General features: G+C 42.1%; 1 protein-coding gene and 1 non-coding gene across 4 annotated transcripts; both read right to left on the bottom strand.

The window, feature by feature from the left end:
* Window positions 1–745: 745 nt before the first annotated feature.
* Window positions 746–10,259, bottom strand: srsf7a (serine and arginine rich splicing factor 7a). 3 transcript variants are annotated; one of them, XM_040039738.1, is made up of 8 exons: window positions 10,040–10,257; window positions 6,672–6,905; window positions 6,378–6,551; window positions 6,165–6,251; window positions 5,920–5,961; window positions 4,625–4,669; window positions 3,560–3,658; window positions 1,509–1,607 (listed from the first exon to the last, which is right to left on the bottom strand). In XM_040039738.1, exons 2-8 carry the CDS (start codon window positions 6,893–6,895, stop codon window positions 1,556–1,558), a joined length of 723 nt encoding a protein of 240 aa, XP_039895672.1. In that variant the 5' UTR covers window positions 6,896–6,905; window positions 10,040–10,257; the 3' UTR covers window positions 1,509–1,555. The 3 variants fall into 3 exon arrangements, with proteins under 3 accessions (XP_039895671.1, XP_039895672.1, XP_039895670.1); XM_040039736.1 differs by lacking the exon at window positions 1,509–1,607 and adding an exon at window positions 2,030–2,742 and having other exon boundaries at window positions 10,040–10,259; XM_040039737.1 differs by lacking the exon at window positions 10,040–10,257 and having other exon boundaries at window positions 746–1,607; window positions 6,672–6,814.
* Window positions 10,260–21,146: 10,887 nt separating this feature from the next.
* LOC120738519 lies at window positions 21,147–21,310 on the bottom strand. Its single transcript, XR_005697007.1, has one exon. It is a non-coding gene; the product is annotated as a U1 spliceosomal RNA (small nuclear RNA).
* Window positions 21,311–21,553: the final 243 nt, after the last annotated feature.

The raw sequence follows: 21,553 nt of genomic DNA, 5'->3' as shown, positions 1-21,553 counted from the left end.
GTCAAGAAAAACGAGGCTTGCGTATCCACGCCCACTTTCAATACATAACGCGATATGATAGGCCCAGGCAGCTGTCAATCAGCTTGTAACTTGAGTAAGAACCAATCGGAAAAAAGAAGCGTTTAAGTCGTTATTTTGAAGTTAAACGCAGCATATACCAATACAAGGCTGGTTATTTTTAAGTGACCTCAGATTATGTACTTTTACCGAACAGGCGCAATATTATTCAGGTTTAGCATTTACAATAAAACCGTATTACTATTGATCGGATCTGACCTGAGGAGCTTCAGGTGCTACCATCTTTATGTGGTCTGAAATCATCGTTGGCTGAGTGTTACTGGTCAAAATAATGACAACTCAAAGTTTCAGAACAGAGCAACATTTTAAAGAAGCCATCCCTGTCTGTGAGGTTAGTGTTGCAGGTAATTGGTGCATACCAGGGAGTAGTTTTTTGTAGCCTTTGACCCGGTTCTTGTTTTCATAAACAGGAAACATGTTTATATAACATGTGTCAATACATTTGCACTTTGGGTCTCTGCCGGACAGCGAACAAACAAAACTAGTCTGGTTTTAATATCGTACACGTGGAAGGATTACTGAGATAAGTGGAGCCAAATACTTAGCATCGACCCATACTAATGCTGGCACAGAGTTGGTGTAAACCTTTGCTGAAACATCTTTACTTTAGACACATTTCACTCTTTATTAGTATTAGTCAAATGTATGAAAATAAACAGGACACTGATGTTTGTCGAAGAGATTTATTGAAAAATAAAACTGCCACTGTCACCATATAAGCCAGGAAGAGCAGAAACTGTTGAAGGAGCCCTGTCAGAAATCCACCTGAACAACTGCATTTGTTTTAAAATCAAGTGATGGGGACAAACCAGAGGAGGAAACTCCCGCTGCACAGTGATGCTGATCTGATTTTATCACAAAGGATGTGCAACAAAAAACAAAAAATAAAAAAAATAAAAAGCAAAAACAACAGGAATGTTGCATCATATTTAAAGGCATGCAAGCTGGCAATTATCTCCCTCTGCCATCATAATCAGGAACTAAACAGATCAACCCAGGCATCAAACAACAACATTTACAAATTTTCAATGGGGAACCTTTTTTTTTTTTTTCCCCTTTCCCAAGAAAAAAAATGGCTTCTTGGTTCTAAGAAATTCATCCATTTACTCCACGGAGATCCTCAAATTACTGCTAAAAGTAATCTTCAACATTACCTTCTTACAAATCAGTGTTGGGGGGGAAAAAAGGAAAAGAAATATGGCCTACACAGCAACAGCAACATTTAAAACAATCTGTATCTAGTGGAAAATTTGTTTTTATCTGCTGTACTGATTACATCTCAAACAAGGATGCACATAGACTACAGCCCTGGGGAGAAAAACCGCACGAAACCGGGACAAGACAGACAAATTCAAAAACAACAAGAAAAAAAAGAAGTTGCTGCCAGGGTGTAAAAGCAGAGAGGGTGCAGGGGTTAAGGGTTTGTCTTAGGGACAGTGGTGGAGGGAAAGGGGGGGGGTCAAATAGTCGCCTTCGCTCAGTCGTCTGCTGGAGTAGGGCTTCGGTTTGGAGTTGCCGAACGGGAACGACTGAAACAGAAAGGAAGAGGAATTAGCCCGCCGCAGGGGAGGGGTGGAAGAAAGTTCGGACAGGTGTTAACATTCTTAACAACAACCCTTGACCTCTCAGGTACACTTCATGTCATCTGCCTCTAATCTTTTCAGAAATAGCTATCTATGTTCAAAAGTTAAATTCATAATTGAACCCCCAGAGCAAACGCTCATTGAAATAAATGGCAGGTCTTTGATTGACACTGTCTCATGTTTTGCTTCTAGAGCTGCTGGTTAGCAGCATTTGTGCTCTAAGAAATGCAGAACTCAATCCTCCCCTTACCTACAAACACAGACAAGTTGCTTCAAATGGTAACGATGAGGCAACAAGTGAGACACAGTGAGAAAAACGTATCAGACACATCATCCCACTAATATTCATGGTGCCTGTTTGTCTTTCACTCACTCGCCCAAGCGCTCTCACATGCAGACACACACTTACGTACTATGAGCATGCTTGTTAAAAAGGATCAACTTTAACTTCTACAAAACACCATTTTTTTTCAGACTACATCAAGCCTGCAAATGTTTCTTTTCACCATCAACATGAGCTTGTCAGGGGGTTTGATTTTTGGTTACCTTTGGAGACAGTGGCAGAAACAACAAGTACAGAGAAGCGAAGGATGAAAGGACTGAAGGACGGATGACTACAACTTGGAGATACACTGCGCTGGGAGGCTCTTGAAGACTGATCTCTCGTCAGCTCTCTCACTTTCAGAAGCTAAGACAGAGGCGAAGAACTCTGGTAGGTAGGTAGGGGGGTCTGGTAGGTAGGTAATGGATTTAAAAATGCCGAACTGTGATCTGTGTGGGTCAGCCCTCTGGTACATCTGAAGGCTGGCTGGCTGGGTGACTCTAGTTGAGCAACTGTATGTGTGCACGGGCTGATCTCGTCTGAGCGTGTGCGTCGGTTGGAACAGACACCCATTCACTGTGGGGAGGGTTCGGTCGGTAGGTCGACCTCTTTCTCGCTGTCTAACACCAGATGCAGGCGAAGGCTGATCTCAGGTCAGCGCTTAGTCAACCTCCCGCAGGACGTACACACCGCCAGCTGGCAGACCCTGGGCCTGGGATCAGCTGCGGTGTCAGTGCAGTGCTCAGCTCCCACCACACGCTTTAAAGAAAATATGAAAAATAAACAAACTGTGCTGCAAAGATGCTTACCGCAAGTCACACCTACGGCGTCGCTTTGTCTGATCTCTGCTAGTAGCTGTTTTTACTTTTTTCCTCTTTTGATAGAGCCAGATTCAGTAAAATTTTAAGAAAGAATAAAAACATTAAATTCTTTGTTTAACACTTGTCAATCCAGTAAATTTTTAAAAAGTAATAATTCTGTCAGCTTAAGATAAATTTAGACCAAGGTACATCAGTGAGGAAAATATCAAAGGAAGGCAAGAGCAGAGGTAGTCTTTCATGTGCTTTCTTTTCAGGGTAAATGCCTGATTAAGAGCCAAGCTGCAAAGCGCTGACAATACAGAGCCATCAAGAGCTGAAAAAGAGAGCACAGGAAAGAGATCCAGTCATTCCTCTAGGTATACCTCCCTAGACCAGACAGAGGGCCGGGATCCCTGTCCTAAACCCCACCCACTCCACTGCTGGCAGCGGAGGCAGAAGATCTCTCTGTGCTGAAGAGGCTGACGGATCTCGGAGGTCGTCCATCTCGTCATCCCGCCATCCCGTGGTGGTCGGCTGACAGCAGCATGCCGCTTCCAGTTGGAAGGAGGGTCTATTTAATTCCCTGCCTTACTCTGGCTAAGGTGGAAAAACTTAACTGACCCTCAGCAGGAACGCAAGATATCTAAAATCTGTTATTCTTGATCTAAAACTTAGATTATGTTTTGGTTTAAAGAAAAAAAAAAGACTAAGCATCAGAAACTCAAACTGTCTACACCCTGTCCAAGTGAGAGAGAACATCTAGACCGAGGGCTTACCTGTTCCTCTTGTGGTTAGCAGACTGAGAACGTGACCGGGATCTGGACACAGAGCGCCCTCTGGGAGCAGAACCGGACCGAGAACGAGACCTGGAACGACTGATTCAAGACAGAAAATATTTTAGACACCTTCAGATGATAAAGACGATCTTACATCTGCAGACACATGTAAATGTGACTGCAGAGCTGCATTTCCCTGCTCAGCTGAGTTCTGTTAAACACTTCAAGAAGTTCAACTCATCTTGCAAGCCTGTTATAATTAAGGATAGGCATCTGTCAAACCAGAATACTATTCGATCCTCACTCTAAACCATTCCTCTAGTCTTTGAAGATCGCTCCCACCTAACGGCCATTAAATTTCTGCCCAGTCGTGGCACACCCGCGACATGCTCCCTTTACCTGGCAGAGTTTGTACTGAGCCTCACCTTCGTTTCTCTCACACACACACACACACACACACACACACACCTTTGAAGGTTTTTCCTGCTGCATGCCATTCTTAATTGCTCCTTGGGTCTTTCTGATTCTGATCTAAACTCACCACCTGTTACACACCTGTGCTGCAGTCGATTAGTTCTTAGGAAAGTTGGTAATTGAGAGAAGTGACCCTGAAGTATGTGCAGCCAAAACACCAGAGTGTCAAGTTCTCTAAATACTAAGGAAGGATGGCGGATGCTTGAAGACTTGTCCACTGTCATTTATTTATTTAGATATTACAGCCGCATTACTGCCACCTTTTGGCAGTAGTAGTGTGTTCCACTGTAACAGTAGCCAGTAAGCATCGACCAAGTCAACCATTTTTTAAATAATGTATTACTGAAGTGGCCATCGCCATTAATAATGCTTGTTCATCATCACTACACCATCCATATATTAACATGAAAAGCACAGCGAGTCCATGTTACCACTTGAAAAAAGTGATTTACAGGGAAGAACCGAGTGATATACAAATGTAATTTCTCACGTAGCAGTGCAGCGGTCAGAGCACAGCATCAGAGGAACAAACAAATTCACTGCGTCGCTCTAACAGTGAGTTTGGGATAAGAATAGCTGTGGACAACTCACCTTCTGGCTGGAGTCCTGGACTTTGAGCGGGCAGGGGATCCAGACCTGATGTCACAAAACAAAAAGCAGCGATTTCAATAAAACTTTAGAGAACAGCAGGAACACCCAGTAATTACTCTCCAACTTGTTTCTTAAAGAGGTTTCAGTATCACAGACAAATGTCCATATGCTACAATAACCACACTTTTTAACCAGTTTTAACGACACGCCCGTCATCAGTGTTTGATGTAAGATGGTCATAAAACTTTGTGTTTAACACTTTTAGAAGTGTTTTTAAATTTCCTCAGGTTTAAAATGTTTGAGAAACAAACAGCCAAAACATAACAGGATGTTAAGCACGATTACAGAAGACCTTTGGCTCAACTCTCTGTGGACTACCTGTGTTTTGTGCACGGTGACCAAGGAAACCTTGTAATGTGATCTGCTTTCAGTGATGCACACCACTCGCCCTACAACTGTGCAGGTCTCCTGAGGCTGCTGCCTGCGGCTCTCCTCACTGCGGCACTTTTTTCCTGCAGCAGAGGCAGACCCAGGCTACTCGGGTCTAACACCTAGTTCATGCTGGCTGCTGCCGTTTTGTCTCTTGCAAAGGGTGTTGTGTTTTGGTGTCGTTTTGCTTGCTTATGCAATGCTCATGATCTTTGTAACCTGGTGCATGAGGCGTGGCCAGGTTGATGACATGAATGTCACCTCCATTTCAATATCAGTCCAAGGGCTCAGATCAGCAAATTATACAAAATGTGAGCTGGAAAAGTTGAGACTTTCTAGAGAAAACTGATGCTCAATCAGAGAGTGAAGAAAACTTTGTCATTTCAAATAATTTACTCCTATACCAGCTCCGATTCTGAGTTGTTTAGGATGTTTTCCTTATTTGAGTACCAACAGCTACAGGAGACCTCAAGTGCCAGTATCTACAGCGACACGGCTACAGTCCTGTTACAGTTGGTGCATGCCCGTAAAACCAGCTTGTCCCGCCCCACACGTCTTTTTAATTGTTTTTATTGAGTCTTTACCTTTACATTTAAAGATTAAGTAAATGCCATGCTAAAAGACTTGTTTAGAAATGTAAGAAATACATGATGTTTAAGTTTTTTAAGTTGGGCTAAAATATTAAGATTTCAATAATGACCAAAATAGTTTTATTTTAAATAATTGAAGGCTTAACAGTTTGACACAACTTTAGTTGCATAGTAGGCATATGTTGTTATAGACCAACTTTAAGTCAGTTTCAGCCTCTGAGAAACTGAATTAGCAGCAGCTACTCATCTTCACTCATCATAGGAAACTATTCTTACCTGCTCCTGCGTCTGGAATAGGATGGCGATCTGCGTCGGCTCCTAAAAAACATAAATAAATAAAAGTTTGCACAACAGAGTTGGCAGAATAAACACCAGAAAAATTACACAGCTTAAGAGATTGCAATGACCACACGCCGACACAGTGATGAGCACATTTAGACGTTGGCCTTTCCAAATCTACCACAACCAGATTTTCTTGTTGACATATCACAAGGTGTGTCTGTGCGTCAGTGTCGGCATACCTGCTGCGGCTGCGGGAGCGGGAGCGAGAGCGGTAGCGGCGCCCGCGGGACCTTGATCTGGAGCGGGATCGCGATCGAGAGCGAGACCTGCAATGAAAAATAAGAAACGAGTCCATCCGCATTAGTCATCCATAACATGGCACTGGTTTTATAATGGTACAAAATGGCAAACGAGCTACATGAGCCTTCAAATGAAACATGCTTTCACTTCACCTGCTGCGACGGCCTCGCTTGCTAAAGCGGTAGCAGTCATAGGCGTAGTGACCCCTGTCCCCGCACTGGTAACACCGATCGTTGGGGTCGAACTGGCGACGGCTTGGCCGCCCACGGCCCTTTCTGGAGAGGCCTGTTGACATCTCCACACGAACACGGGAACCACAGAGGATCCTGAGCAGAACAAATCAGTTTTTCACTGTTAAGCACAGAATAATTCAAGGAAAAAAGAAAGAAAAGAAACACCCTGTACGTGAGACACACGAGACCAGTCCAAGGAAAACATTTACTCACTTTCCGTCCATGCCTTTGACAGCATCTTCTGCATCTCTGGGATCCTCAAACTCCACAAAGGCAAACCCAGGAGGGTTCCTGGCCACCCACACACTTCTCAGTGGGCCGTAATAACTGAAGGCTCGCTCCAGCTCCCCCTTTGCAGCGCCATTGCCCAGGTCACCGACGTACACTTTACAGTCAGTGGCCCGAGACGAGCTACGGGAGGATGAGTAGTAGGACATTTTTTCTCACCTGCAGGGAGATGGTAAATATATTTAAGACGGGGATCATAGTGAGAAGAATACATTTTTATAAAAAACGTCACTTTACATTTGGGAAATAAGATTAAATGGAGTAAACTGTTGTGTCCCATCTAATTTAACTTTTTAAAAATTTTATATAGGAAAGGTTGAAATTTCTAGAATATGCTTGTTTTCTGCCAGATGTTACAATTAGTGCATGACTGCTGCGTGGAAGTGTGTCAGAATCGTTCTCTCTTTTAAACTTCAGGTTACTGAGAGCAGCCGGAGCACAATAGCTCAACTTTTCATTGACAAATTGTATGTAATTTTTATAGTATTTTTTCTCTCTCTTATTTTCTTTTCTAAATGTACTTGTATATTGTTCACATGTTGAAATAAATTACCAATCAATCAATCAAAGTCAATGAAATTGAAGGACTTAATGGCAGATTTTCAACAACCGTATTCATGTGAGTGACACAAGGTGAAATATCCCTTTGTGTTTCATGTGAATGCATCATTAAATCCTCAGGTGTGGTCCTCCTGCCCTTTCCAAAAATTTACACTTAAATCTAAAGGTGAGCTTTTACCACTGGCTTTATAATTACCTACATGTAGAGATCAGGTTTCCTGAATTAGCGACTGTGTTTTGTGTCTCCTACTATCTGGGTTGTACCTAATGCTCATCTAGTTTGGTTAATATTGCATACATAAAGACAGTTGGAAAAGTGATTATAAACCCAGGACCCTTACAGCGAGGGGGACCTGGTAGCTCTGGTATATTTTGCTGGCATGGTTTGGAACTATAGAAAGGGTCCCCGCAGATACTTGAATCAACCAGCTGTATATAAACTGGGGGGGGGGGGACTATATTGCAGTGCGATATGACCAAAATCTCATATCCCGATATAAGACATCTATCGTCCCGATAACGATATATAAATCACAAAAATTTTACATTTTCTGTACATTCTGAGAATCGCGGGCAGCTCGACTTGCGTAAAGTGTTTCCAGCTGGGCGTCGTGCACCTGGAGTCGACCGAAGCATGAAACTACACATTTTTAGACATAAGTTGTAACAGCCGCCGTTTTCTTTGTGAGTATTTATTACACGGCGTGCTGCGGGGCAAGGCCTGTTCTAACGTTTGAGTCTAAGGTCTATTTTTTAGCACCTGGCGGCTCTTTTTTTGCTTCTCATTCGTAAACACTCTGCATACTCTTTTATGTGATTAGGTGTATTTTGAAAGGTCTCAACAGGATCTTGAGCTTTATTGTGAAAGGTTTATGTAGAAGATAAACAAGCGGACAAGCGATGGTTTTACCGTCGTTGTTGCTAACGACAACGCATAAAAACAGTCGCTTGTCCGTCTGTAGTGTGGCTATATTAAATATAAGAGAAAGAGAGAACTTTAAGAAATGAATATAGCCACTACAGTGACCATCAAAACGATGAAAAAAAATATTGCTGTAAACAGTTTATTTTGCGACACCACGAAACAAACGATAGCGTAAAATGAAACGATAGACGTTTTTATATCGTTATCCGATATATATTGTTATATCGAACAGCCCTACAAAGATCAATCACCTCCTTTTAATTTTAAAGTCAAATTCAGCCATTTCTGATTCAAACATATTCCCGGTGTATCCTGTAACCCTGGCAACTGACCACATGTGTGAAATTAAACTTGTCATCAAGCTCTGCAGAAGTACTTCCCACATCACCATTTTTAAAAATGTTTAATGCAGTAGGACCTCATGTGGTTGGCCTGACACTGTCCCACCTATTTTAAGCATGCCATTGTTCCACCCTGGCTGAAAACAAATGTAGCCAGGACCAATCTTTACTGCCTTATTTCCCACAGATTTTAGAAAAGATTAGAGCTGAGCAGGATTTCCCTTTTCTGGAAAGGCAGAAAAAGTCAGTGACACTTTGATGGGCTCAGGAGCAAATTATACAAGTTTTGATACTGTACAAGTAGGTAATATCAAGTGGTCGGTGTGTTCAATTGGTGTCCTGCAGACAGTTATCTTGTCACCATTTCTTGGAGAAAAGGCTGCCTTATCCTGTGGCGATCCAGAAGGATCTACACCTCTTGGACAGATAATTGCTCATTTTAAAAACATTTGCCATCTATATCCAGTGACATGCATCTGTCCTGTTCTTGCTGACCTAAGGAGCTCTCCACACTTGGTTAAACGCCAATTTCCTAAAGTTAAATTCTAACAAAACAGAAACTCTTATCACTGCTCCAGATATTTCCATCCCAAGAATCGTAGCCTTGGTTTCCAGGTGCTTGTGTTCTAATCTACAACTACTACTCGTTAAGATGTGTTATTTTTAAGATGGAAATGATGCAAACTGTTAATGCTTTTACATTTTTTGTAAATTTTAAAGCTTTGAAAAGCAAAGCACCCAGTATATTAATGCCTCTTACTCGTTTAAAAACGCAGAGATAAGAAATTTGGCATACTGGCTACATAAAGGCTTTCTTTTATTGATTCCGAGGTGGGTTAAAAACCGCTTTAAAAAAATCCTATTCACACAGCCATTGGGGTGATTGTGTGTCCGACTTGGGTTGATCATGTCCGTTTCATTGTTTCGTTTCGTCTTCTTTTGTATCAGGTACTTAAAAGATAACCTTTATCCATCAATGCTTTTACAAAGGTCATCTTTCACACGCAGGTACGACGCTAGTCATTTATTAACCGGACCAGTAGCTTTTTGAAGTTCACTACATCTATATATCTGATAACGACCAGGCCCCGAGGCCCTCCGATCTGGTTGGATTAAACTATATTCGCTGATCGATCTGTGTAATTCACCGGCGTCTTATACAATACGATCGTTTGTCTCCCGCGTATTTTTAAGCGAACACCGCTGGGTATCCGTTCAGGAAACCGGCGCTAACCTCCGTGTGCGTCTCACAGACGGAAGGCCACGCCACTTCCAGTTCAACACCACACTTTTAAACACCAACTTTATGCACGCAAATTAAGCTAATCGGCTACAAGTAAAACAGAAAAAGCAGCTCTTGTTGAGTTTGCTGCATACGTGCGAGCAGTTATTTTCGGAATTACTCGAGGCCTTGGTCCGCGCTTGCCTATAAACAATGGCGGTAGCACGCGTTAGCCCGATCTTACCTTCGTCCGATGATTTCTGATTCCGCTCCTAAGACGAACTTCAGCCGCGTCAAACTGAAGCCAGACGTCGTATCGTCACAGTTCAATTTGATTTCTGCGATTTAAACTCTTTAAAAAGCCGAACAGACGATCATCAGGGGCGCTTCCACATGGCTCTGCCGCAAGATGAGCGGCTACAAAAGCAAAAGAAACCAACCACCACTGCAAAGCGACTACCGCAGCTGCGCACTGTGACTTCAACAGCGAAGCCGGAAACGTCCGGTGAATATTTCCAAAATAAGACGACCAAAATGAAGAATTACCACAGCAAGAACGTCCCAACTTAAGTCCCAAAGCAGAAAAGCTGATGTACTTATAACTACATTTCTTAATGACTACAACAATTGGCTCCACATTAGCTAAGCGCGTGTATGGTTTCACAAGTAGTCAGTATATCTCTAATATGATCTTGTAGTTTTGCTTGCACTTCCTTGATTTAGTTTAATTTTAACCCTGAATTTTCCAAAAAGCCCGCTGATGCAAACCTCTGGACTCACAGATCGTTTGTCTACTTTAAACAAACACACAAACAAAAATTTTAAAATGTACTGCTGATATAATATGAGGATATGCCATATCCTTATTTATACTCAGATGATACAGCCATCATTGGATGTGTATCAGACGAGAATGATCAGGAATACAGGGGGGTCATCAGTGACTTTGTTGGCTGGTGTGAGACCAACGTACTCCAAATCAACGCCGGCAAGATAAAGGAGATGATCATAGACTTCAGGAGGAAGTCACCCCCTACAACACCGGTGAACATCCAAGGGAAAGACATTGAGATAGTGGACTCTTATAAGTACCTGGGTGTTCACCTCAACAATAAACTGGACTGGATTACAAATACAGACGTCCTGTATAAGAAGGGCCAGAGTCGACTCCACCTGCTGAGGAGACTGAGGTCCTTCGGAGTCTGCAGGACTCTGTTAAGGACATTCTATGACACTGTGGTAGCATCTGGCCTTTTCTATGCAGTGGCCTGCTGGGGGAGTGGATGCACGGACAGGGACAGGAGCAGGATTGACAAACTGGTGCGGAGGTCTAGCTCCGTGCTGGGATGTCCCCTGGAGTCTGTGGAGGTGGTTGGTGAGGGGAGGATGTTAATAAAGCTGACATCCATCATGAACAACCCACATCACCCACTGCATGAGTATGTGAGTGGGCTGAGCAGCTCCTTTAGTCAGAGACTGAAACACCCTCGCTGCAGGAAGGAGCGCTTTCGCAGATCATTCATCCCAACAGCAGTTAGACTCTATAACTCCTCAATCACGATGTCATAAGTCACTGGACACTGTGAACATCCACGGTCACCACTTCATGCATAATGGACCTTCCATGACCTTCCAAGCTATATATAGTTTATGTCTTCCATATTTCCAACTATATCCATAATCACATACTGTGTATGCTACCATTGTATATAGTGTATTATCTTACTTTTTTTCATTGATTGTACTTAATTGTATTTTTGTATTTCCTTCATATATCTGTACCTGAGCTGAGGTGACGCAAAAATTTCCCCGTTGTGGGATCAATAAAGTCTTATCTTATCTTATACCTACTGTCAAATTTTTGGAAACAAATTGTTTTAAAGATTATGAATAATAACATTGACAGTAACTAAATCTCTCCATATTAAATTTAACTCAGTTAATCTTAATGGTAGAGCACGACACTAAAAACAGTAGGCTCATCAAAAGCATGATAAAGCTTTCTTTTTGAAATTTAAACATAAAACCTCCTGTTGAGACAAACAGTTTTTATTAACAAACAAACAAAAGCAATGTTGTAAATTGATGTTTGTTTTTTAATGTCCCCTTGTGCTGATGTAACAGATCAACTTTAATAGACAAGCTGTGCAGATACTGTCTTTATTCTATAAGTAAATGCATCCCTGATATAAAAGACATGTTCATTTCCTAACCATGTGGTGGAAACTCAAGAGATTTCAAACTTATTTTACATTGTGGGCCATTTACAGCCAATGTTGGTCTTAAGTAAGCTGGACCATTGAAACTAGCCTGTGACTCAGAAGCTTAACTGCACATTCAATCTTCAGGATATCTTCATATAAGAAAAAAAAAAGTGCAATTTCCACACTGTGCTCATTTTTTCTGCATGATGAAGAAATGCTGGTGCAGTTATTGAAAATCATTCAGCAACTCTTTGGTCTTAAATTGTCAGAAATAAATGTATAAATTATATTATTCTGGTAGCTCACTGACCAAACTCACTGAATTAAATTAAGCTCCTAGGACCTGGCATCCACATTTGGGCACATCACATTTTGGGTTGTCTAGACAACAATACAAAATTTTGCTCTTTCAAATGGCTTTCAAATAAGCCATATTGCTCAAAGGGGCACAATTGTTTTTATACTCAGGAAAAAATGTTGCTGTGTTCAGACACCAAATAAAGAGTTTTGCACATCATTACTCAATTGTGGCTTTATAGCGTTCGATAGAACCCTATAAAGCCAAACAGCAAAGAGAAATTAAAATTGCATGTCATGAAACAGTTTAGGCCATAGGATTTTAAATAAGCGTTACTTTTTCCTACTCCGTTTTCAACACGTTATTTTACGTTATTTATTAATAATAATGGATTGCATTTATATAGCGCTTTTTGGGGCCCTCAAAGCACTTTACAATTCCACTATTCATTCACTCTCACATTCACACACTGGTGGAGGCAGCTACAGCTACAGTTGTAGCCACAGCTGCCCTGGGGCAGACTGACAGAAGCGAGGCTGCCATATCGCGCCATCGGCCCCTCTGGCCATCACCAGTAGGCGGCAGGTGAAGTGTCTTGCCCAAGGACACAACGACTGAGACTGTCTGAGCCGGGGCTCGAACCGGCAACGTTCCGGTTACAAGACGAACTGCCAACTCTCTGAGCCACGATCGCCCCTGTGACTATGATTATGATTATTCTGTTTATAATGTGAGTCATCACAAGAGCCAAGGTGTTAAAGGTGCGAGTCATTTTTAATCCTGGGGTCAACAGGTGAAACACAGCCTCAGATAGCTTCAATAGCTATCTGAGGTAAGGTGTGAATGGGGGTTGAAGTGCCTGGGAAGGATTGAGAGGACTGCCTTGTAGGTGGCTGATAGCTGGTGTTGTAAACCACCCGCCCTCAGTTCAATGATGGTCGTTCACTTTTCTCTCGAACGGCCTGTCTTCTTTGTATAGCTGAGTCTTGTCCTATCGAAGTGGCTCTTCTATGTTGTGTTTTACGTTTATGAAGTGACTGCTTTGTTTCTCCAATTTAGAACTCAGGACTCCTCGCTGCACTGCACAGCAGTTTTGTTGGGAGTTTTGTCCATGGCATGAATCAGTTTTTGTGCAAGTGTGTGGCTAGGGTCTGTGGTGCACTGGGATGTCATGCTTGGTGAAAATTCTCCTGAATTTCTCTGAAAAACCTGCTACATAAGGGATGAGAAAATTGTTCCACCTGTTACTGTGTTTCTACCTAGTTGGTGTCTGACCTTTTTTCCTGTGCAGCTTCCCAAATTTGATGAAGGCCCAGTTGGGATAACCACATTTTAAGAGCTTTCTTTCTGTGTGTGTTCCTTTACTTTACCTTTTGCCTTTTGTAACGTCTCCTGCCGGTCGATAATATCAAACAGTTCGTCCAGTGCCCATGTGGTTTCAGCGGGGGTGGGGGGAGATAATATATCTGCAATCACACCTCGCTGGCTTAAAAGCCTGGATTTTGAGTTAACATTGTTGTTGTTGTTGTTATGTTGAGCTGGCAGCGGGACAGCTGCAGCTGTGTGTGTCCAGCAACTGTCATTGAAGAAGTAAAAATTATCACAATGCCACTGGGTCTGTCGTGCATGTTTACAACGTCTAACAGGATACTGATTGGAGGTAAAGCTAGTCCTGTCGTGTGAGGAGTTGACTCCCTCTAATCGTTTTCGGACTGCATCTGCACTGGCTCAATTGTAGGCTTACAACTGTGAGATGATATCAAAGGATGCTATGGTTTCATGTAGAGTAAGCTTACACACCTTATTGGTGAAGTCTGAGTCTTTGATGTGGGGCATGTGTAGTCAAGATGGTGACGAGGTGTTTAGTGGTTTTTATTATTAAAAGTAGGACTCCTCCTTTGTGGATCAGTGCACTCAGATATATGGACTTTGAGTATCTCCAGAATAAAGGCGGTGGTATGTTGGGTGGTAAAGGGCTTATTTGCTTAGAGGTTGTTAATGACTTTTGCAATGAATTACTTTGTAGCTGCTTGTGAGGTCTCCCTTAAGACCTCATAAATGTTGCTGGGACTGAGGAATTATGCACCTTTCCAGTCAGCTGGTAGCACGTCGATGTTTTGGCCTTTACTCAGGGATGTGATGGGCTTTTCTTTAATGTTGAGGTTGGACAAAGGAATTCTTGCACTGTAGAGGGCCTCTTTAACAGTTTTCCCAATTTGCTTTGCTTCAGATAGTGTTCATTTATTAATCTTTTTTACCGTTTCTGTAGCGGTGTTGAGATAAACTATGGAAGGCTGCTGTGGAGATATGAGAAACATGAGTCTTCTGAGTAGCACATCCTTTTCCGGTTTTCTGTTTGAGGTCCCCATCTAATAAGTTCATCGCCTACTTATTCTGGCTGGCTTTAGTTAGCCATCCTCCTGTTCTTTTCCAGATGGTCTGGATATTGACTTGAAGTGTTACGTTTGTGTTTTTGGTTTCCAAAGTTGTCTTTCTTTGTTTTTCATGACTTGTGCCAACTGTGTCTTGTCCACAAACTTTTAAGATGGAGAAATGTAAGAGTGCTGCGAGTTCCTGCAGGGTCTGGTTTACTCTCGCTTTATAGCAAGAGTAAACCACCTATATTGAAATTAACCCATCTTATCCCTTCACTCATGAACTGTTTCTGTGCTTCCCATAAGACGTCTCTTGACTGTAAACCCAAGTCTGGATTGTCTGCATCTCAGACCATGTCCACGCTAATCCATTTTTGTTTGTAAACGCATCTTTTTCTCTCCATTTTGGCCTTCCGTCCACACTGAGACGGCATTTTTAGTCAAGGAAAATTGAGCTTTTTGAAAACGCTCTCGAAAGTGGATACATTTGAAATCACTGTTTTTGTGTCACAGTGTGGACTGTGAAAACGGAGGCTTTCGAAAACGATGTCATACGATGCAGTTATGTGACCAATTCAACTAAGATGGCGGACTGAATTGTACAGCAGTTGTTTTGTTTGCTCTCAATTTTGACAGCCCTATTAAAGATTCATATCAGTTTGTACATGCTCCAGATAAAACTTGGCACTTTTCCTCAACATTTTGCAGCAACTTTTCAAAGAGCCGGAAAGTAAATAAACGGCAGATGGAAATGACGCAGCTCAATCATATTACTTTTCACGCATGCACAGTACAGGAATGTAGCGTTTTCAGTGTGGATGCGGAGCGTTTGTAGACGAAAACACAGTTTTCCAATTTATCCGGGTTAGTGTAGACGTAGTCTCAGGTTAAAGCAGAGGTGGTTCTGATACGTTTCCTAGAGGATAACAGAGTTCACAATGTCGAATAAACTTTTTGCTACTCCACTACTAACCGCCTGCTAACAACTAGAAATCTCACTCAATCCTAGTCTATGTGCATCGTTCTGCATATTCTGCACAAAAATAAACTAAAACAAACCATTTTTATGCCAACATCAGGCTTTTTAACCAGCTACAAACACAGTTTCATCAACAAATGTTTAGCAAACACAAACCAGTCCGCAAAGTATGGCTACTTACTCACATTACCAATAAATGGCTAACAGAGGATTTAGGTTTTTCCAAAACAAATGATAGAACTTTGACAATGACTGCAACCTAGTGTTTGTAACCAGCAACAACAACAACAGGGACAAAACCCCATTTCGTCAAATGTGGCTCCAGCTTACAGCAAAGAGTCCTATTGAGCATTAATTTGTTTATAAAATAAAAAATAAAAAGTTTCTCAGTTTATAGTGCGTGCTTGGACTTTATATATCGAATCCAAGCACACATTAAAGCTTTCTTTTTAAATTAAAAGTTTAACTGCAGACAATACCTGTCAAAAAAACAAATAACTAAACCTTTTATGTGCTTAGCTATCAGCAAGGTGTTTAATTTAACCGGTCAGGTCAAGTTCTCTGTTCAGATGCATATTTTGATGTTGCCTTACTTCTGTAGCTTTACTGCAGATTTTCTTCTGTGTAACACAATTGGCGCTGGATGAAGCAGCTAAAAAAAGTTCACTTTTCTTAATGTTGGATTTTGTTGATCAGGTGCTTTGATGAAAGACGCCTGCTAGTTTCTTCCCAGTAATGGTTTTACTGGTGATTATTGGAACAGCGCTGCTGTTTTGGACGCCAGAAAAGTGGTCTTTTACTCAACTGACTTCACCGTCCCAGTAACAGCTCCATCTCTTTGCAGCGACTCCAGCTCCAAGTTAAAGTGGGCCACTAACACAACAGTCACTGCTGCTGTTGTGTTATCAGTGTTTTGGTTTAAAACTGGGCCCTGTGTTTGCTTAATGTTGTCAAACATTTTATTCACATGCTGCTCCTTAATATGTTTGTATTGCAGGTCAGTTTCTAGTCGCAAATGTGTGTGAAATGCTTGCATTTACATCATTTAACACATTGGCAGGCTACAGAGCCGGGCACTGAAAGAAGCATCGAAGCAAATACTGTTATAATCGAATCATCAACGTACTCGATGAATTGCTGCAGTCCTAATTTAAAACTACAATATGATTTTTTTTCCAGATCGGCAAGTCCTCCGTGAAATACAGTGATTCCTCACAACACTGAATTTTTGTGGTTTCATTCCCATTGAAAACAGTCACAGATGTACCAGGTCACACAGTTCTCACAGTTCTAAGTTAGCCCAAGCATCTTTCTGTTGTGTGTCTAGTAAAGCTGCACACTTAAGTTGGCAAACTTAAAGCTTCTTCTTATGGTAATTTTCATTCAACACGTTGGCGTGATAACTTCCGCTCATGTGGTTCGGCACATGAGCCACATGAAGCTCAAGTTGAAATCCTGAGACTTAATGAATACCATAAACCTGACTGCCTGGGTATGTATTTTTGTCTGTTTTCTTTGAACATGTGATCAGGGGAGAGCGCGAACGCAGTCCCCCAATACCAGAAATTATGCAGTCAAGATTTCCATTTTGCAGTCGAGATCTACGGTAGTGCAAAGTCTACGCTGACTGTAGACGGTTACGTCGTTTTCATTGGCCCGGAGTCTACGGTGAGCGTAGACACTGTAGACTCGGGCCAATGGGAGCACCGAATCCCACTGTAGACGACCAATCGTCTGCTCGACGGAAGTTGCGTCACCAAAACAACAACAACAACACGAAGCGGAAGGGCGAAGAAGCCGGCAAGTCCGCTATTTTTTAATGGGGTCAGCACAACCGGAGTGCAATGGCTGAGCCTCGCCCTGGGTGAACCAATTCAATTTCAATTTTCAGGATTTTTACAGGATTTTATTGTTCGAAAAAAAAAAATTACATCAATTCACTCATAAATAAACCATCAAGATACAAAGGGGCCCAAATGGGGAAACCCACAAAGGGAAAAACAGAACAGAGGGGAAAAAAATACTTTAGTTCTACATACAGATACTCAAATATTTTCTTGGCACTTTCCATATCTTTCTCTTGTTCTCTTCACTTTCTCCAAATAGATTTCTTATAATATAATCTTTTAACAGACAAACCATACAATTGATCACAACTCTTTCGGGTATTTCATATCTTTTAAACACACAAATATTTCTCGCCCTCCATAATGCATCTTTGACACAGTTCACCATTATCCACCAACACTCCCCTCCCCCCTCCCCCAATTCACTTTCAGAAACCCATACATTATGCTTTCGTATGTCAACTCTTCTTTACACAAATCATTCAACCAATGACCTAATAAACTCCATACATTTTTAGCGAAGGGGCATTCCCAAAACAAATGTCGAATAACGCTCATATTCCCCCACACCAGCATTCTTGGAGCACTGCGCAATCCCGCGGGCACCTCCGTTTTTTTTTTTTCAAAAATGCTCTCTATCATAGCTCTTGTGATTTCATCTAGCATTATATCTTCATCCAACACTGTTCTGTCATCTGAATCTAATCTTCGTTAACTTGGAGATAAAGGATTCCACAATCACTTCATCAATACTTTGCTCTTTGTACAAATTGGCGTAAAAGGAGTGTGTTGCCTCTAGAATTTCTTGGGTGCTTTCCACTTCTTTCCCTCCCCCATTAATCAGGCAGTCCATAACGGGTTTAGATTTGTACAATTTCCTAAAATAATATCTCGTGCAATTTTCATTTTCTTCCATATGTTTAACCCTACTCCTTACTAATACTCCTTTGCTTTTCTCATTTAACACTACCATCATTTTCTTTTTCAGGTTCATAATCTCCTCACTTACATCAAAACCTAGATTAAGGAGGTTGTAATACCTTTGTAATTTTCCCTGCTTTCTTAATAGCCATTGTCTCCTCGTCTTTGCCCGCTTTGTTCCTTCTAAACTGAAAAATACTGGAGTCCTAGTCTTTATACTCTCCCACCACTCACCTACCGAATCGTATAGCGGTTGTAAAGAGGCCCATTGTTGTAATTTGAGTTTATATCTTCCCACCACCTTCCATTAATAAATTCAGGTTTAATTTCCATGGCCCCGGACACGGTTGAAAGGGAGTTTGAATGCTAAATCTACACGTTACCTTATGGTGATCGGAAAAGGGTACTGGTTCCACCTTACATGACAGAGGCGTTAAGCCTTTGCTGGCAAACAAAAAATCCGTGAAGCGGTCTTCTTATTGGACCAGGTGTGTCCTGGTTCTGTAGGGTTAAGAGATCTAAACACATCTTTCAGATTACCATCATTGATCAAATTTTCTAATGCACAAGTACTTGAGTCTTTCTTAACTGTTGAACTCGCCCCCTGGCTTGCACTCGTTTCCGGTGTACAGTTAAAATCCCCGCCCATTACTATCTGTCGTCTATTACAAAGAAAGGGTTGTAATGTTTGAAATAATGCAGTCCGTTCTTTCATATCTGTATGTCCATAAACATTAATAATCCTAAATTTACTCCCGTTTTTCTCTACGTCAATAAGTAAAGCTCTCCCATCCACCACAACTTCCACATTTTCTATGTTGATGGTTTTATTATTAAACAAAAACCCCACACCAGACATTCGATTTTGGTTATCCCCTGACCAAAAGGATTGTCCATATGTCCATCGTTTTGCGAACTTCGCGTAATTGTCCATAAAGGGTAGGGCACATTCTTGAAGAAGTCAAATGTCCCCACCCGTTTCATGTAATACACTAAAAACAGATTGGCATTTCACTGCATCATTCAACCCTCTTGTATTAATCGTAGATCCGTGAAAGGTATTTATGTTGGTTCTAAAGGGGGGTGGTCATTGTACTCTGAAAAACTTTATTATTGAGAGTTCTACTATAGCTTGACCTTCTTTTTCTTCTTCCGTGGAAGCCACACCGAAGTCGGTGCTCTCTCATCGTTGCTTTCCTCCTGTTTTCCTGAGCAGCTCCCTGGGTAGGTGTCGGGACTTGTTCTTCAAGTGGGGGTATTGGCGAGGGGTCTGTATAGCCCTGAATTTCCAAATCAAGGTTTCCAGTAGAAGACTCTGTTGAGGTATTTATCTGTCGTTTATGTGAGGTCGGCGCTGCATAAAGGCCTACTTGTAGCGACAATTCAGAGGGGGTAGTTGTGTTATCTTCGATGTCACAAGGAGGTAACGAAAAACTTCCCTCTTCTAGGGTGATAATGTGTTTGGACTGAACCGTTGAAAGATCAGGGAACATGAGATCAAGCAGGTCTCTGCACTCTTTGGATGTTGACGGCCGCGTAAGAATTTGGGTGCCTGAGAGAGATGCCATCCCCTCCTGAATCGCCTACTGTATCTTGGTTTCCATTTCTAATTGAGATACATGCACGTCAAGATTAGTCGTAGGCACTCTTTGCGTCTTTAATAGTTGTTCATTCCCGTCCGTTAACCCTGTGGTCTCCCCTGTCACCACTGTCGTTGAATCCTCGTGTGTAGTTACTTGAGAGGGCTGGTCATCTACTCGTTCCCCACCCCAGCTGTAGGTCGTTTGGCCCTCAACCACTTCCTGCTGGAGCTCGTTGGCTTGGTCGTTACTTACATCTTCATCAGCTTGCGGACCTCCTCCAGTTAGCATTGGTATCTCCTCTAATTGCTGCAGCTGTGGTCTTTTCACCCTGTTTGCATAGGATTGGGGACATGCCCTAAAGGTATGTCCTTCTCCCCCGCAAAGGTTACATTTCCTTGGGAAGGGGCATTCCCTTGCAATGTGCTCGTCACTGTTACAGTTTTTACAAACCACACTGTCGCACTCTGCGGCTAGATGGTCGTTGCTGCCACATTTACGACATGTCTTGGGTTGCCCGGGGTAGAAAACATATCCTCTGATTGCCCCTAATTGGATAATTGGGGGAAGTGAGTTCTCATCTCTATGCAGGTGAACATAGAAACGATATGCTCCGGTTCGGATACCATCTTCGTCTTTTAAGTCCAAACCTCTCGTCACCGCACATTTAAAGGACAACCAGGTCTTAATATCTTCCACTCTCACATATTCCGAATGCATGATCACTGTCACAGCTTTGGGTTCTCTGCCTGATAACGTTGTCATCTTAATATTCTCCAGCTGAGGTCTTGATTGTTTAAGTCTATTAAATTTGTCAATACATGATTCAAAGAACGTATTGGTGGCAAAAATCACCTCATAACTTTTCTTTCAAGGCAAGCCGAAAATGTAGTTGATCTGCGTTGGAGAAAATCCCAATTCCTTCTGGATGACAATCCTGCTGAACTGCATCTCAAAACGCACAGCATTCCTCCTGGAACCTGTCATTATTAGCAGTCATTGTCGCCATGGTGGGTCTGGGTGAACCACCGTCGTGATCATGGTATCTCCCCTGCCAGGTAAGTATACTGTAAGTAAGCTTTCAGAGACTTGATAAACACCAAGACACTATTATATCTGTTTCTTCTATTTCCTTTGAACATGTGATCAGGGGAGAGCGCGAACGCAGTCCCCCACTACCAGAAATTATGCAGTCGAGATTCCCACATTTGGGGAATTCGCAGGGGTCAGCACAACCGGAGTGCAATGGCTGAGCCTCGCCCTGGGTGAACCACCTTCTTGATCATGGTATCTCCCCTGCCAGGTAAGTATGAGTTGTTCACCTCACACATGGGGGACTCTTTCACACACAAACCCTGCACACTCACGGTGCTCACAATCTCACAATCAACACAAACACAGCCTGCAGGAGGCTGGGAATACACACTATTTATATACACAGGAAGGAACTTCCAACAGAGCCACATCAGGTTATTTCGTCTGTGAAGGTTCTCAGTCATCCAGGTCATCGTAGTCAACTCCTTTGATCAGGTTATTTCGTTTTAATAAAATACG

This window comes from Simochromis diagramma, unplaced genomic scaffold, assembly GCF_900408965.1.
Source record: "Simochromis diagramma unplaced genomic scaffold, fSimDia1.1 OVJJ01000031.1, whole genome shotgun sequence".
Taxonomy (NCBI): domain Eukaryota; kingdom Metazoa; phylum Chordata; class Actinopteri; order Cichliformes; family Cichlidae; genus Simochromis; species Simochromis diagramma.
This window is presented reverse-complemented; position numbering and strand designations above follow the sequence as displayed.

Bases quoted from the DNA above. Each gene is read 5' to 3' on its own strand.
- srsf7a (XM_040039736.1), bottom strand. From the start codon at position 6,895: ATGTCCTACTACTCATCCTCCCGTAGCTCGTCTCGGGCCACTGACTGT. The intron at 5,962-6,164 runs GTATGCCGACAC...TATGTTTTTTAG, and splicing joins CGCTCCCGCAGCCGCAGCAG to GAGCCGACGCAGATCGCCAT. The intron at 3,659-4,624 runs GTGAGTTGTCCA...GTCTTGAATCAG, and splicing joins TCCAGGACTCCAGCCAGAAG to TCGTTCCAGGTCTCGTTCTC.